Raw genomic sequence first — 18,273 nt, forward strand, 5'->3', positions numbered from 1 at the left:
ATAGATATACATGCGTTGCCTGTTGGTCTCAATTGGAGCCTATACGTCTGCGCGTCCGCCATGTTGGAGCGGTCAAGATCAGCTTGTGAACAAATTCATCTGTATTGAGAGACGATGAGTCTCAGGGTTAAATCACCCACAGCTTCCTTATTACTCAACCCATTTTCACCAAATTTGTTTTGTTACAATCCTCAGACACTGATTAATCTAGGTTGCACGGACTGCTCTCGGTAGCTTTTATTTCTTTAATAACTAATCGTGCTAATTACTCCTGGCCAGCAGAAAATTCGAACAAGATGCTGGCTGATGCACCATTTAAGGTGGAACGGGGAAATGCCAAAATGATGCTGGCTGATGCACCGTTTAAAGTGGAAATTCGAACAATAAGCTTGCAAATAAGAAGCGTGTAAGGTACTAAAGTTAATTATGAATATCTACACGGATTAAGGAATGCTATAACTTACCCAGCTACAAAGCATTAACCATCACTGTAAATAAATAACTACTAGATAAAGTTAGGATCTCCTGAATAGACTATTAAATGAAATAAGCTTAATATAAAACCAGAGGAAAAACAATCACATCAACAGGTCATCTGTACATCACCAACCCCACGGCCATATCTACACATAAACATCACACAAACATGAGCGTGGATCGCTGCGTTCCCTCTGTTATATGATCCTATCCCACTTTCTGAGTGCAATGTTCTTGAAATAGTACAATTTTGGACAGTATCTTACTTGAACTGCTGCTTTGTAATAGTACTGAATGCAGTCCAGCAGCGATGTTGACCGCCCTAAAATGGCGGCGCCGTTGACGTGCCTGGCTGGACCCAACGCGGCAGTATGTATATCTGTGGTTAAAGAGCCGTAGTAGTAATACTGCCACATGCAGGCTAAAGCTACTGCGCATCAATTCCACGTCACTAAGCTACACGAATGTGAGGCGGGCTGTGGTGGTGTACTGACCAGTTATGTAGGTTAGCACCTTTTTAGGTAGCTCCGTACATAAAAGCTCTAAGTTGGTTATTTTGATGGCCCAAATCAAGACAAAACAATACTGACCAGCAATCAATCAATCAATCAATAAATAAATAAAGGTTACCCACCTGTAAAGAGCATCTTCTCATCCCTTTTCATGTCTTTCACCTCTTGATGAAGCTGTTGAATTTTCCCTTTCCACCTTAAATGTACTGCATCATTTAAGGTGGCACAGCAAAATTCGAGCAAGAAGCTGGTGAATGTCCTCATCAGAAAATGTTACCAGCATTGAAATAATAATTAGAATATTTTGATAGACTAAATCAGTTTATCAGGGGGTCAGCAATAATTCTAAGCCGAGTCTGTACTGAAATAGCCTGAGTGCAGTTAACATTAAGCCTGTAGAGCTTTTCAAATCAAGCTATGAACACAAGGAGAAAACAGAAAGATCCTTTGTTTTTCAGTGAATTTCAGATGAAGAATGGAGATCTGCATCGTACCTTAACAGGGAAACCTGTTTCTTTTGCTCTGACTTCTTTTCATCAGTCTGTACATGGAAATACGCTACCACACTGGCAAAGCGTGCTTAAGGAGGCTGCCAGTCTAAAGACGTCAATTCTGTGCAGTAGCATCAGCTCACCTGTAGCAATGTTCATAGTCTGACTCTTTAACAACCTCATAATTCAGAGGATCCACTGCTATTCGAGAGAGGAATGTTCACAGGACAAAACATATCAGCTTTGGGACATTTTTGACCATCACAGGACATGACAGAGCATGACGCCGACTACAAAATGACCACACCACTACAGTGGTCTGATGAAACTGAGAATCACAGCTGTGGTGAAACAATTCAGACTATATCTGTGTTGAGAAAAGTAATAGAATTTAATCAGCAAAAATGATTAAATATTTACAAATCACGTTTGTGCAAAACCTCCAGAGGCCCCCATTCATTTTTAGACCCATGAGCGCCCTCTAGTGTCTAATCTCCCTAACTAGAAATCTGTGTAAAAGACTGAACATGAACTTATTCAGCATGTTCTGTTTGCAAAGAACATCAACACGACAGACTTTGAATAAAAAAAGTAATTTTACTGAAGTTAAAATACTTTTTTTTTCTCACCACTTGATACAAATGCAGGTTCAGGCAACAGCACAGCTATATAAGCTGGATCCAAAACTCAGGGAAAAAGCTCACGAAGGGAAAAAAGACATCGCTTTGCATATTAACGCCGTACATTCAAAATGCTGCATTAACCACATTTACCACACACAGGAATTTTAGCTTTTAGCTCCTTTTTAACCAGCCTGTATCAACACCATCCTCACTGATTGTCAACCTAATGCAACACCAAATGTGTGGAGTATTGCTACGTATGACGACATTATTTGGTGTTAAAAGCCAAATGTTTAAAACACATGAATATGTAACCAACAAAAAGCAGACAACAGTATAAGTACAAAAAACGAGTAAATAAATATGATTATATAAATAAGGGAATAAATACCAAAAAAAGAAATACAGTATAAATGAATAAATAAAAGTTTAAGCATTACTGGCATTGTATTCTTAAAAAAAAAACGATGTTACTATGACATAACTGAAACTGTTAATGTGCCTAATGCTAATACAAGACAAAAGCGATAATAAACAAATAAATCATAATAAAAATGCACCATAACAACAACAATGAAAGCAGTGCTGGATGGCGTGTCTGAATTTGTCCTTCACTTTGTGCTAATCTCAGTTTGTGCTCCTTTAGTACATTGTGGCGATAAATAAAACACGCTCAGTGCTTCACAGTCCACTGAACAAATGCCTGGCAACCAGAGATAAGTATATCTTGGCGAGTGAAAACATCTCAAGTCCTGTTAAGTCAAAACCATTTCAAAAATAGTGGAAACAGCTGCAAGGGTGTGCTGCAGAGTTTGTAATGAAATGTTATGTACATTTCAATTTAGTGTTTTTAAATGCAAGCAAAATGTGTCGCATTGTTTACGTCAGCAAGGCTGGCTTTACACTGTGAAGCTTTCATGCGACTAGTTGTATGTTGTGAGGTGCCTGCAACTCGACAGTTACACAACGTCACTCCACTACAAAGTTAAATTAGCAGCTCATATTTTTCGTTTATCATTTGATATAAAGTTGTTTATTGTGATCACGTTGAGCGTTATCAGCATTTTGATTGGCTGGTCCATGAAACTCGTTTCTTGAAATCAAGATGCTGCAACAGTTGCAGCAGAGTTTCAAATGAGTAGCAGCATGCTTTACGTTGCACAACTCAAGTGCAATTTTGCTTCATGCAGGCGTCAAGCAACTAAAGTTGCATGTATGTTCCACCATGTAAAGCCAGCCTACGCCTTAGCTGCAGTTCACTTTGAGCCATGTCTAAGGGGCGATGCTCTTGATACACTACTAAAAAACTGCAAAAATGTGTGAAATGGTGGCTGGAAATGTAAAGCTGTATGTCCATTACACCCCTCATTCTCTTCAGAGCATCTCACATTTACAGTTTTTCACAGAAATCACTGGCAACAATCAAACCTAGGCATTTAAGTGCAGCCTATCAGAGTAAAGTGGGTGGAGATGCTAGGCGGGACTTAAGCTATGAACACCCCCACACAGTTTTAACACATAAAACATCGAAATATTAAACAGTAAACTATGAATCTGAAATCATATCATATCTGTGGATCATTAGCTTGAATACGCTTGAATAAACATGCTAATGTGGCTAACAGTGAATGGAAGCTGGCAGCCACTAATTAGCATGATGTAATTTTTCCAACTGCATTAATGATCAAACTTTTCTTTTAAAGGGGAATTACACCTTTTTTTTTATAATTTCTGCATAATTCAGTGGATGAGATGTAAACAAAAGTTATTCAGAGTGGTTTGATGTGAAATAGTCCAAGTAGGAACCAGGGGTCACAATGTTTACAACACTAATGTAGCCATTTTATTTACTTTTATTGCTTACTTATTTATCTAAAACCACCAGTGAACCTACATGTGTCTTCTGAGTTTTATATGCAATGTTGATGATGAAACAGTGATAATTCTGAAAAAAATACTTTAAATGATTTTTTAGGCCAACATTTTCCCAACACTATCATAAAACAATGTCTCAGGCATCAGGCAGTGCATTCAGAATAATTTCATGCAATAACTCTCTGAGAGGGAGCTTTTAGAGGTGGACGTCTGGTTCCTATCACAATCCCTGTGAACAGTTCTGACTCAGTAAGTTTCTCTAGAACAGAGTGTTTCACACCAAACCACTCTGAATGAGTCTGTTAACATTTTACCGTTTAATTATGCAGAATTTTGGAAAAAAAAAACTGGTAGAATCATAAAGGGAGTGAAACTACAGTACAGCGATGAAGCCATGCAGTTAAAGCATTAAGGCCCAAATTCAACACAATGGGCAGCAGCAGCAGGTCTGTGCAATGAAAGTGTCCAAACATCAGGTTTTTGAGTTTATAGATAGTGTTATAATGTTACTGACTGACTAATTCAAGGACTTTCTGCTCCTCCATCAATATGGAAAGCAGCTAGGAGGCAATTACTCTCACAACAGCTAGCAGATTAGCCTCTGAGCACATTTCGGCTGCTGATTTAGCGTCAGTGTACAGAAAACCCAGCCGTTAGCACTGGAGCAAAAACCTTCGGGCCCTAAAACCGCAGATAAGAGCTCCAAAGCAAGACGGAGGAAATCCAGGATTATTCTGAAATTAGGACTGCAACACGTAATTGTTCCATTTCATTAGTAGTCGATAATGGAAAAAGCTGACGTGCCAAAAAAAACAACCGTAATTTATCATGTTCATATGAGCTTTTTTCTACTGTTTGATTTAAAAAATGTTCTATAATGCTCTATAATGTTTATTTGATCCACACAGTCATTCTGATAGACTGTAATACACTACAGGAAATGTAGGGGGCTTGAAAAGAGAGAGGACCAGAAGGCAGAATAGTCAGATCAGCTGATTAATCAAATAACAGCCGACAGACTAATCCGACGATGGAATTAATTATTAGTTGCAGCCCTAACAGAAATACGCAAACAGAGCTCAGGGTGATGCATGAACCCTCGATACACTAAGCCTGGATTTCCTGCTGTGTGACTGGTTGATGGACAGGCTCTAGGCCACCCGGTAAGCGGTCATGCGGTAGTAACTCTTGCTGTGGCTTCGTGCAGCCCACACCAGCAGGGCAGCAGCCATCATGTGTAGTGGCGAAGAGATGAGGGCCAGGTAGAGTGACCAGCCCAGAGTGGCGTCCACACGGTCAGGAACCACCGAGACACGGTGCAGTAGGTCCATCCCCGCCAGGAAACAACAAACAGTGGCCAGCGAACACAGACCTGTGAGAGGGGGAGAGAATTAGACAAGTGATTTTAGGGCACTGTTTCTTTTTAATAGAACAATAAGGATTCTCTGCCAAGGCCAAGACTGACCTTAAACCCAACAATACCTAACAGTAAAATATTAACATCCACAGGCTAAGGTCGTGTTCACAAAGGCTATGGAGTCCAGTTTTGCCATTGACTTCAATGAGAACAGCACATTGAAGGCAAGGAACACCAATGCATGGCAATGCATAAAAATTATGCTGAATTATTGTTAAACTTTTGACAGACTGTACTCTGGCGTCACCATGTGTCGGTCAATAGGAGATGGTCTGAGAAAGGGTGTCAGTCAGGCACACTGAAAGTATTTGCTCCCAGTTCACATCCAGAGCTGCACAATCCAGCTCTAATCTATCTAGATCTGCAGGAGCAGCTCACAGCAAGTTTTGTCTTTGTTGCTTCCCTCTGTTAAGAACAACAACTGACAGAAATTTATGCTTATGTGCATTTGTTTTCCGCTCACATGATTTCCAGTCTCGAAGAGAAACACTGGTTTCACCCGCTAACATGCCTACAAACCAGCAGTATGTACCAGGGGGTTCTGTTGACAGATACAAAAATGTCTTTGTGAGTGTGGCTAAGGCTTATTCACACTCCATTAAGAGGAAAAGCACATAAAAGCACACAGTCGTCTCTAAACATGGAACTAAGGTGCTTCAGAAGGTGTGTTAAGGACCTTCCTCATATCTCAGGCAGTGATGTAGACGGATTTATAGAAGAATATACACACAACACACACCCAGAAGAATAACGGATACAGGCTGTTCTTCATAAATTACATTTCTGACTCTCAAGGAAAGTTACTTTAACATAGCCAGCTAGTTTAGCTAACCTGACTAACCTGACTGGAAACTGCTGGCTTGTTTTAATATTTCTATATATTTAATATATCAAATATATCAATGTTTTTATATGTACATGTAGTTTCAAATGTTGTGAATGATGAGGTGACAGTGAGGGCCAAACCGTCCAGATCAATTAAAAAGGACGACAAACCTCACAAAGTACAGGTTTGACACAATTACGGTCAGGAGCCAAGAGAGAGCTGAGAGAGCGGTACTGTACCGAGTTGGCTAATCAAAGACGTGAGCTACTAACACTGACCAACAAATGAGTTTAAACCTGTGGCTGCAGTGCTTTGTTAGATCAGGCTGCTTCTGCAATATCAGTAAACTGCAGGTTTGAGCTTCTGATGAAGCTGAAGTTGGTTTCTTAGTCAACTATTCTGTTCCCCCTTAAATCGTGCTGCACGGCACTTACGGTGAGTGCTGCATCGTTTAAGGTGGAAAGGTATGATTTGAATGAGAAGCCGACTTCTCCTTCTCCGACATTCTCCTCTTCATCCTGGCTGTTGCTATCTGTTCCGAGGCATGTGGACGCCCTTGAATAAACAGATTTTCGAATCTTGGGCTTTTGAAAGTTATTCCAAAGGAAACGGCTGCGTACAGCACCACCTCTGAGCACGAATCCACCTGAAGGAGCCTCTCGGCAATGTGACGGCTGCAGACATGAACTCCAGGACTTCATCTACATTTTTAACCGTCTACACTTCGGACTGACGGAATCTATTATGATCTTAACTTGTGCTTGGACAGAAATTTATGAAATTCCATGTATGGCTGTTTTTGTTTGGAGATCAGGAATTACCTGCTAACAGAAAGTGATCAAAGTAAGAGCCTGGAAATGTGAAAAGGGCCTATACAGGTCTGGACCTGCTCAAGGATGCATGAATGTTAAGGAATTAAAGTGCTATTATATTCTACACCAGTTGACACCAACTCCCCATATATCTACCCTCCTGTGGCGACCACTTCCAACCACAATCTACCACAGTTCATAACATAGTTACCAACCTGGTAAGGTTGAGGTACCTGTAGTGACATTTTCAGGTGAAGTAAGATCATCCATGTTGCATACATTTGTGGTTATAGTCATATAATCATTATGCTGTGGTTCTCAAACCAGCTTGCCCAGCACTCACACAGGAGAGAACTCTCATTCAGCATCCGCTTCATATTCTTCATTCTTACTATCAAATTTTTTTGCAGCAACAGCACGAGCCACAAACCTGAACTGAACCTTTTTGTCCGTTAAATCACCATTAACATGCTTTGGCACTTGTAAAATTTGGAAACAAACAGAACACCTCACAAAAGTTACGTATTGTGTTATAGCTGTAAAGAACAGATGGCAAGAGCACTAACATTCTCTCAGCCTCGGGTATGTTCCAAAATCTCTTTAATTAGGTGTAATTAAACCCCTAATAAAGAAACCTAGACTTGACCCCTCTGAGCTATCAAACTATAGACCTATTTCAAATCTTTTTATCAAAAATTTTAGAGAAAGCCGTGGCAAAACAATTATGTTCCCATCTGCATAGGAGTAATATATATGAAAAATTTCAGTCTGGCTTCAGGCCTCACCATAGTGCCGAAACAGCGTTAGTGAAAATTGTAAATTATCTTTTATTATCCGCTGACAAAAGAAACATATCCTTACTGGTTTTACTCGATCTTAGTGCAGCTTTTGACACAATAGACCATTCCATTCTATTAGACAGGCTTGAGAAACTAGTAGGAGTGACAGGTAAAGCTCTTTCGTGGTTCAAATCTTGCCTTAGTGATCGCTTTGAGTTTGTTAATGTAAATGGTGAACCATCAGCTCTCACAAGAGTAAAGTATGGTGTCCCACAGGGCTCTGTCTTAGGACCCATTTTATTTACCTTATATATGCTACCACTAGGTACCATCATTAGAAAACATGGCATCAGTTTCCACTGCTATGCCGATGATACACAACTGTATATTTCAGCTAAATCAGAGGACAAAATTGAACTTAATAAGATAGAGGACTGTGTCAAAGACAAAAAAGAATGGATGTCAAGTAACTTCCTCTTACTAAATTCGGACAAAACAGAAGTTCTTCTTCTTGGTCCAAAAGCTGCTAGGGATAATCTGCCTACGTTTACTCTTAATCTCGATAGTTTCTCAGTTGCACCAGGCACATCTGTAAAAAGCCTTGGTGTCACGATTGATCCCAGTCTGGCCTTCGATGAGCATATTACCAATATTACCAGAATAGCTTTCCTCCACCTGCGTAACATCGCTAAATTAAGAAATGCACTGTCGCTACAGGATGCAGAAACGTTAGTTCACGCCTTTTTCACGTCCAGGTTAGATTACTGTAACGCTCTGCTTTCTGGTTGTTCCAGCAAAAACTGTGACAAGCTTCAGTTAGTCCAGAACGCTGCAGCCAGAGTTCTCAGCAAAACCAGGAAATTTGACCACATTAGCCCAATTTTGTGTACCTTACATTGGTTGCCAGTTAAATTCCGCATTGAGTACAAATTTCTTCTACTGACGTATAAAGCTTTGAATGGCCTTGCTCCTCAGTACCTCAGTGACCTTATCTCCTATTATCAACCGACACGCCCACTTAGATCACAAGGTGCTGCTCATTATTAGTACCCAGAATAAATAAAGTTATGTCAGGGGGAGGAGCCTTTTCATACAAAGCCCCCAGCTTTGGAATAACCTACCAGTCTGTGTTCGGGACTCAGACACAGACTCAGTCTTTAAGTCTAGGCTAAAAACTAACCTGTTTAGTCGAGCCTCTGGTTAATTTATTTTCCTAACTATGACCCTCTTATAACTATGACCCGGATTCTTTGTAAAGCTGCTTTGTGACAACATCTGTTGTAAAAGGCGCTACATAAATAAATTTGACTTGACTTGACATTCATCCTGATATGTGCTCAGTAAAGCTGGATACCAATACCAATACACTGACTTCGATACAGATTCCTAAACAATATTTTTTTGGAAACTTTCTTTTAAACTGCGAACTGAAAGTAGGCATGGCTTAGATACTAACTAGGTGTGAGTGGCAGGAAGTGGGTGTCTTTACTGACTGCAAAGGGTAACAGGCTAATCAAAAAGCACTGATATTAATAACATGCATATGGAATGTAATCTAGTCAGCCAATCAGCAGCCTAGATCTTGGAAGACTGACTGAGGGTTTGAAGAAGGAGTTTTCCAATACTCTGTAGTATTAAAGTGAACTGCTCACAGTAGATCAGGGCTATTATTATCATATAAACACCACAGCAGTCAGATAGACAGAGACCTAATCAACACTATGGGTTTATAAATGTGTGCTTATATGGCTAAATATTTACACAGAACAGAAACTGAAATTGTTACTGTGTTCCAGAAGCAGAGAAAAAATATATAAAACTGTAAAATAATATCTTAGCACGTTTTCTTTCCCTCTCCTACTACCCTGACCAATCATCAAGAGACTACCATTAACCTCTGAAATTAAGTGGCCATGCTGCACAGGTCAATACCTGCCCTGACTACAGCCTTACAGAGGATAATGATATTTGAGAGTCTCTGTTATTCTACACTGATCTCGTGGTGATACTTATGGCTGAACTGTGCCAGAAAATTCATTTATTTTGTTTTACTGCACTGCAGCGCACATGGTAATGAACCTCAGCTAAAAGGAGTGAACCTGAACCCCCATACAGGTCACCATGGCAACGGCATGCAGCACAATGAAAGCTCTTCAAAATATTCAGCGTTTTCGTCCACGCTTTCGTTTTTTTTACTTTATCCTTTGTATACTGGCCTAATGGATCACCTTTCATGGTAACTGTTAAACAATAAAGCACAAATCCATATGTAAATAAATGGCTCCTAAGAGTCTTCACTGCTGCCATATGACGGACTGATCAAGTCATTTTGCTTTACCTATGATCTACACAGCGTATATAGGTCTACAAAACATACTGGCCGGTGCTGACTCGAAAGATCAGTAACGGTTTCTTTTTCCATCTGCTGTGCTGCTATATCAGGACTTGGAAATACAGAAGAAAAACTACACAGGACAGCTGCACAACAACGGCTAACAGCTGCACAAACCACAGAACGTCTGATTTCAGCTGTCACTCCAAAACCAGTGACTTGACTTTACACTCTCAGATATGAGATACGGTTACTCTCAGATATAAGGTGTGTTTACAGTTTTTACAGATTTGTTTACAGTTTTGAAATAGCACAAAAGTGATGTAAACATAGAACCGACTACCATCGCAATGGCGAGTGCATGGTGTTTGTGGAGAATGGCGGTGTTTGACAGACTATTGCTGGGTTTAATGAAGAACGGTGGTTGTTTGATGTAGAAGGGTAATGCTTGATGGAGAATGTTGTATACTTGATAGAGAATACTGGGTTTTTAATGAAGAATGTTGGGTATTTGATGGAGAATATTGGGTTTTTAATGAAGAATGTTGGGTATTTGATGGAGAATATTGGGTTTTTAATGAAGAATGTTTGGTATTTGATGGAGAGTATTGGTTTTTAATGGAGAATTATTGTATTTGGGGGGAGAATGATGGTGTTAGACGGAAAAAGCTGATGTTCAGGTAAAAAAAGATGGTTTCTGATGAACAATGCTGCTGCTTTTTGTAAAATGATGATGCTTGATAGAGAACTGGGTATTTGAATGATGGTATTTGATGGAGTTGGTGTGTAGAATGACGGTGTGTGACAAAGAACGATGGTTGGGTGGAAAATTGTGGTCTTTTGAAGAGAATGCTGGAGTCTTTTGGAGACAGTATTTGAGGCCACTGACCTGCAAGGAGGTGGAGCAGTCCAATACCGAGGGTGGGGCTGAGACTGCGACATACACATGCACAGAAACCCACCAGCCCTCCCAGCACCACCAACCCTAGAGCGACAAGCGGCAGGAGGAACTGACACCGCCACAGGTCTACAGAAAGAGGGAGAGGAGGTTATCTTTCACATCCCAACTCAGAATCTACTCTGGAACCTTTTCAATAACAATCTGATCAATTCATATAGGGTGAATATGTTAGCAACCTATGACAGAGTGCAGGGTAAGAAAAACCAATATAGTCATGCAAATGCTTAACGGCCCCAAATAATTTGGTGAAATGTTGAATGAATCTATTTTGGAGGCATTTAACAAGTGTGTGGGGTAGCATTTCTATATTAGATCAATCCACACACGTATTATCCTACATATTCCTTAGGTTTTATTTTTTTCCCCCTGAGGTCCATTTGTGTGGCTTTAATGTACCAAAAGCATCCAAAATTCATGTCTATATGACCATTCATATGACCAACCACCCTCTCTTTATTCCTTACAATTAAACAGGTTGTTTAAATACTCAGTCTGTTTGCTGTAACAGCAAATGATTTGTGACAGCTGATAATCTAAAGAGCTGTGTGTGTGTTTGTGTTTCTCACAGGTTCGTATCATGTCCTCTCCGCTGTTGTGGTTGCCTGGTTCCTTGTACTTGGGTGTGAACTGCTGAGACAGAGTGAAGCTCACACACTCCATCACCATCTTAGGATCTACAGATACGAAAAACGTGGTGGGTTAAGCAGAGAGAAGACTGTTACTGTAGAAATACTATCACTGCCTAAATGACCACTAAATCAGACAAAACACATTACCTTGCCTAATACGATTATTTTAAATACAGAGTTTGATAAAGTATGTAAACACACAGTCTATATATGGAAACTAAGCCGCAAAAAAAGCCCGATTTCAAGTTGTTGTCCTTATAGGGAGATGAAAACACATTTACATATATCCTGTTTAGCCTACAGCCGTTTTACACCACCCACTCACACTGAAGTGACAAGGAGTTCAGTAACATCAGTTCATTCTTCCCCTTATGTAAGGAAATATTTAGCAAAATAGTCACTCACTTCTGAGACTTTAAATTCAACTTTCTTCAATTTAATCTGACATTATTTTAAATTCAACAGATACATCCACACAATGTGGTATTTGCTAATCATTATCATGATACTGTTTGCAATACTGAAGGCTACAATATGCAAATGAGCCCACAAATCAATCACAGTGTTTGTTTACTGTGTGCTGTTATCATTCGGACCAATCACAGTTCCGGACGAGTTTCTGTCTTTTTATAATTATTATTATTATTAACCGCATTCATCATTAGGCGTAGTATTGATCTATTAATGCTATTTTATACAGTCACGTGCAAAAGTTTGGGCAGCCGTGGTCAGTGAAGAGTTGAGAGATCCTCTACAGAAAATACGCTTCTGCACAGTTTAATGCATAATTACTGTTTATTTGCTGAATTCAACATGGGGGGGGTGGTAACCATATAATGTGGCCTGTGCAAAAGTTACGGCACATTTTATATTTTATGTTTTCTTTTTCTCCCAATGAAATAAACAAAATAAACAGAATCTGTTTTGCAGAAAAATGTCATACTGAAGACGGTTCAATTTAGAGGAAAATCAACAATACATGAGATTTGCCTTGGGATGTTCAAAATTTGTGGCATATGACTGTACATATTTTACAACACATCACATTTGCAATATGTAGCAACACTACTGCAATAGCAGTATTTCGTTCATACTGCGTAAAGCTATCTTTTCTGCAATTAAAAAAAAAGACATTAAAATCATCCTGTAGCGCAGTGAACAGACTGTCCTATATGAAACCTTTTCTGGCAGTCTGGGACAAACCTCAACCGTTAATACTGAAACCACAGACTGGACCGGGTTGTTTACAAGGACAGACTGCATACCTTAATCCAGATGTGCATGTACAGCGCAGATTAGGGCTGCAAGACATGGATGCAAATACCACATTGTGATTATACCACTACATATGTGATTTGCAATATATTACAAAAAAAAATTCAGTGAACCCCTGATATAGTCGTTTGTTTTAAACAAACGTTATTTAGTGAATACTTTGATTTACCCACTCATAGAATCCCTCGCTTTGATGTCTAAACAAGGTTAAATATCACATTAATGATTCCCGTCAGATATATCATGTAAACCCAAGCCTACAAACACTAATAACACAGAGAGAGATAAGTTGAACAGTTTCTTGTAAAATGTGAAGTCGCTTCTCATTCACCAGCTTCTTGTTCAAACTTGTTCAAACCTCAAAAGGAATGTTACTGCTGCACCATTTAAGATGGAACGGGACAATCTGAAAGAGAAACTGACTTCAGTGTTTGACGGTTTCTCGTTGCAGATTAAACGTATCAGGAAACCAGCTGGGGTGCTTATAAATGCAAATAAGTCAAGTTGTTCCCAAATTATCGATGTTCATCTTCAATCTTTCTCTTTGCCTTTTCGTTAGCTGCTATCTGGGCGAGACTGTTATCGGTGACTGGTATCAGTCTGTGCACCAATCTACATTTTTAAAGGGTGAATAAGCAGTTAAACATTAACTCCAGAGTTTAAGACCCTTTATTATTAAAACTGTGTTGAACGATCAGCAGAGCTTTATTTTACTACAAAGGATCACTTTAATTTTACCTAAAAATCTAATTCTGCCGTGGAGCCGCTACAGGGCTGTAAAAAGCCACGTCGTGCCCATCCCTGTGCTAGAGGCTGAAAGTGTAGGTACAAGTTAAATATGTTGTGACATCACAGAAAAAATAAATTCAAAAACAGAACTACCATATATGGAGTGTATGGACTTGGTAGTGAAGGGCACAGTTTGTAAATGTAACAATATTTATGTATCTGTTCAAACTCTTATTTCAAAAACGTGAGGAAAATTCAGTTTTCCACCATGTTGGCCACTTAAGTGAAACAAAAGAAGCCATACTGGCTCTACGCTTCCTGTAGTGTGTTACAATCTGTCAAAATGACTGTGTAGATCATATATTTTCTCACTGCCATATTTAAAAACTGTTGGTTTCAAAATATGGATGTTCAAACAGCAAAAAAATATGGTTAGAAACACCCATTCCTAGGGCTACTTATGCTTCCAGCATTTCAATTTATGGCATCAAGGGTGATGATTCCTAACAACCCTGTAGCGTTAATGAAGTAATGGAGTTGAATCTCACCGGGTTCTTTGTACCAGTGCGTGTCGGTGGGCACCTGCAGGCACCTCCACCACAGGCCCACCGTTCCATTGAGGCGGAAGAGCGAGTCGCTGTACGTTTTCTCATCGAACTCTCCGTCTGAGAACTCATCGCGCAGTGAGCGCAGCTCAGAGGCGTTGTGCTCTCCGTACACCGGGGGGCTGCTGTACTGGTACCAGTGCTGAGTGCCCACCGCCACCGACAGATACACTGTGGCCAGAGCACTCAGCACACACGCTATCACCAGAGCTGTGGCGTAACGGTTATCCACCATACCTGCAGACACACATCACAGACATGCACAGATCAGCAGATCAGCTATCATCACAGCTGTGGCGCAGTATGGTGCAAAGGTTTTAGGCACCAATTAAACTAAAAAACTCTCTGGTTTTCTGGTTATTAAGCCTTTTTTTGCTCAGAACAACATGTTTATTTTACCATACCTGCAAATAACATTAATACAGTAAGTGGTAATTGTATGCATGTCATTTTTTTTTCAATCATTTTCAAACCTCACTTCATAGCAGCCCAGTAATAAATGTAGTTCTCATCCAATATCTGGTTTATCTAATGAGTGTGCTGGTGATGGAATTTAATCCTTGCGATGTTTGAAGGCACCCAGGAAAAATCTACCAAATATTCTTCTTCAAACTAGCTCACAAATTATCAACTAAACTAAAATATATCATTGCCTTTTACTGTATTTATGTTCATATTCTAATGATATATAGAGATTTTACCAGCATGGTTTTAAATAATGTGCGTAGCGGCTTAAGACTTTTGCAGCTTTGTATATGTGTGTGTGCACACATGCATGTATGTATGTATGTGTGTGTATATATATATATATATATATATATATATATAAAGCAAAATTTTTCCTTTCAGCTAAATAGACACATTTTAGCATGGTTTGCCCTGTTTTATGCCTCATTATCAGCATTTTCTTCTTACTTTATTCTTACATTTTTCTTCCTCTTTTTAATGTGGCATGCTGGAGTCACCCACTCATGCTGTTGACAGAATTTAGCACCGAGGCTCACACTCATGAGAAAATGGCTGCGAGAGAAATAAAACAGCGAATCAATTCAGCAGAGTTTGCTATATCAATGCACAGTGTGAGAACAGCACATTATAGAAAGGTTTTCCAAACCATGAATAAATTGGCTAAAGCTAAATTTAAGTGAATTTTGAAAAGCTATTTAAGCTATAAAAGCTAAGACTATTTTATTATGTTTTATTATTTACTTTTTTATCTGTGACAATGACTAAATTTGCTGTGTGGTAAATAAAGTGGCGCTGGTATTCTAACAGTTTGTCCTATCCATCGGGCCCCACTGCACATGGGCATATCACTATAGTATGATGCCTTTTCTAACGTTTCATTGTGTTTTCAACCTTGCTTCAGCCTTACTTCAACTGCACTACACAGACACAGCTCTGTGCTATTACTTACCCTCTGATAAGGTGATTTGGGCTATTAAAATACCCTACTTACAGATTTATGTAGGGAGCTACCTATACATGTGCTATGGCAGGACACTGTGGTAAGGCAGAACAATTTGTCCGGTTCAGGTAAGTTTGGATGGAATTTTCTTGAGCTTGGGTCACTTTCAGACTCAAGACAACTTGGTGATGTGGGTCAGACTGGGCTCAGACAGAAACTTCTCGGACTGTATGCGGGTTTGGATGAAAATTGCAGGGCAGATTAAAGAGGAATTCCACTGATTTTTACTGTTTATTATAATTCAGTGGTTGAGATGTAAACAGGCATTCAGAGGGGTGTGATGTGAAATAGTTCATTGTAGAGACTCCGTTTTCTTTACAGTGGTGCTGATAGGAACCAGGGGTCACCTTGACTACAACACAAATATAGACGCTTTATTTACTATCCAAAACCACCACTGAACCTATATGTGTCTTCTGATTGTATGTGTTGATGATGATGAAATAGTGGAAAATCTCAAAAATTAGGGCACTATTTTGCTTCACAACACCCTACTTGTACCCCTCCACCATGAATGGACCACCATTCCACCACTGTGGACAGTTCTGACTCTGAGTTCATCTAGAACGGCGCATTTCACACCAAACCACCCTGAATGACCTTGTTTACATCTTAACCATTTGATTATGCAGAACTGTTGACTAAATCTGTAGAGTTCCCCTCTAAAGCTAAAAGTTCTTCAAAGGGTTGTTTAGTAAAGGCAGTGGCTCTGTTTAGAACCATGAGTTCTATATAGAAAGATTTCCTGCCTAAATGGTTCTTTGCATGGTGAAATGGTTCTCCTTAGATTGATGGAGAACTGCGTTGAATGTGGTGCTGTATAGAACCTTTTTTGAAATGGTTCTAGATAGCACCAAAAATGGTTCTTTTATTGCTACAATGTCAAGCTTGTAACAATAAAAGTACCCTTTTTGGGGCTGTATATATATATATATATATATATATATATATATATATATATATATATATATATAACAATTTTCAAAAAGGTTCTAAATAGAACCAGTGTCTTTACTAAAGAACCCTTGAAGAACCATCTTTTTAAAGAGCGTAGCTTACCAATACACACATGCATCACAAACGCACACCAGGTAGGTATTTCCATGGCAGAAGTGTTTCTCACCTCTCCTCCTGTTGGATACTTCTGACTTTTGGATGAAGTTCTTTGGCTGGCTGGGAGATCCTGCTTTGTGAATGCACCTCCTGATTAAAGTCAGTAGCACAGCAGAATGGAACCAGGGTGAGGAGACTGGATAGAGTTGAGTTCAGTGCTCCGCGGTGCCACCGGCCATCCTGGGATTAATCCAGCCGGGCGTGTCCTACTTTCTCGGGCGTGTTGAAGCCCATCTGTCGCCCTCCATCTGCTCCCTGCTGCGCGGAGATACCTCTCAAAACACGGACAAAAACACGATTAATGAGAGCTAGACGCCTTCACACCGCCGTCTAAAGCTGAATACGAGCTCCTCTGCAGGCTGAAAAGACATTAAACGTCCTACATTAGCATATAACGTTGTTTTTTGTGGAGCCGAAAACGATTTTGTTTGAGGTTTTGTAAATAAATCCATGTGCTTTCCTCCTCCGGTCAGCAGGAAACAGCGACGGATGCTGGGTAATGTAGTCTTTAGGAGATGACGAGGGTTGGTGTCTTTTCATTTAGAAAATGGGTTAAGACCCTTAGATTCTTGGTCAGTGTAGATCAATACTGAACGATTCATCTGGGTAAACGTGGTTTCTGAAATGGGTGAATATCACAAATGAATGTTCTTTAGCTACATAAAAGATTTTTAGCGCAAAAAGAGATGTTGCAGTAACTGTTACAAGTACACTTCTAAATCATTTCAGCCACATTTTTTTTTTGCCAGTAATCGCGTGCATGAAAACTCGGTATTTTATTGACAAAAACAAAATATTAAAAAATACATATTTTTTTAAAAATGCGACTCCGGTGGGACTCGAACCCACAACCTTTGAATCACTTCACTAGTGTTGCCTAGAAGTCCAATGCGCTATCCATTGCGCCACGGAGCCACCTGTTGCACACGGCTCCATCCGGGCCTTTTATTAGCACAATATAGGGCTAACGACCCAAAACTCTGTTGTTTTGATGGGTATTTGGATGAATTCGGGTCCCCTGATGCATTTAAAACGCGGAAACAATAAAGAGAAATTCCACATTATTCTGACATAATCAATAACGGCTGAGTGGTAATCAGTAGCTAGCGTTAGCTAAATGACTAGCTAGCTGGCTAACGGATACAACAACAACGAAATTGTTCTCTAACTTACACCCTGCAACAGGTTTTCGGGTACAGTTGGGATATTTATCTACCTCAGTTTTTTATTAGACACATAACAAGTCGAATCTGTATCTTTTTATGGTCAAAACATCATCATATCCGTGTCAACTACAGGCTAACAACAGTCATCAGTCATTAGCTGTCCAGAACTCTAGTTAGCCTGCG

The 18,273-nt window shown here is 39.7% G+C and overlaps 1 protein-coding gene and 1 non-coding gene across 2 annotated transcripts; both read right to left on the minus strand.

The window, feature by feature from the left end:
• Positions 1-4,234: 4,234 nt before the first annotated feature.
• On the minus strand, positions 4,235-18,269 carry cldnd1a (claudin domain containing 1a). Its single transcript, XM_036583207.1, has 5 exons — positions 16,935-18,269; positions 14,287-14,580; positions 11,672-11,779; positions 11,034-11,171; positions 4,235-5,350 (listed from the first exon to the last, which is right to left on the minus strand). The coding sequence occupies exons 2-5, from the start codon at positions 14,576-14,578 to the stop codon at positions 5,130-5,132; spliced, it is 759 nt and encodes a 252-aa protein (XP_036439100.1). The 5' UTR covers positions 14,579-14,580; positions 16,935-18,269; the 3' UTR covers positions 4,235-5,129.
• On the minus strand, positions 17,749-17,839 carry trnar-ucu. The gene is given in 2 exon segments: positions 17,749-17,784; positions 17,803-17,839. It is a non-coding gene; the product is annotated as a tRNA-Arg (tRNA).
• Positions 18,270-18,273: the final 4 nt, after the last annotated feature.

This window comes from Colossoma macropomum, unplaced genomic scaffold, assembly GCF_904425465.1.
Source record: "Colossoma macropomum unplaced genomic scaffold, Colossoma_macropomum, whole genome shotgun sequence".
In the NCBI taxonomy this organism is placed as follows: Eukaryota; Metazoa; Chordata; class Actinopteri; order Characiformes; family Serrasalmidae; genus Colossoma; species Colossoma macropomum.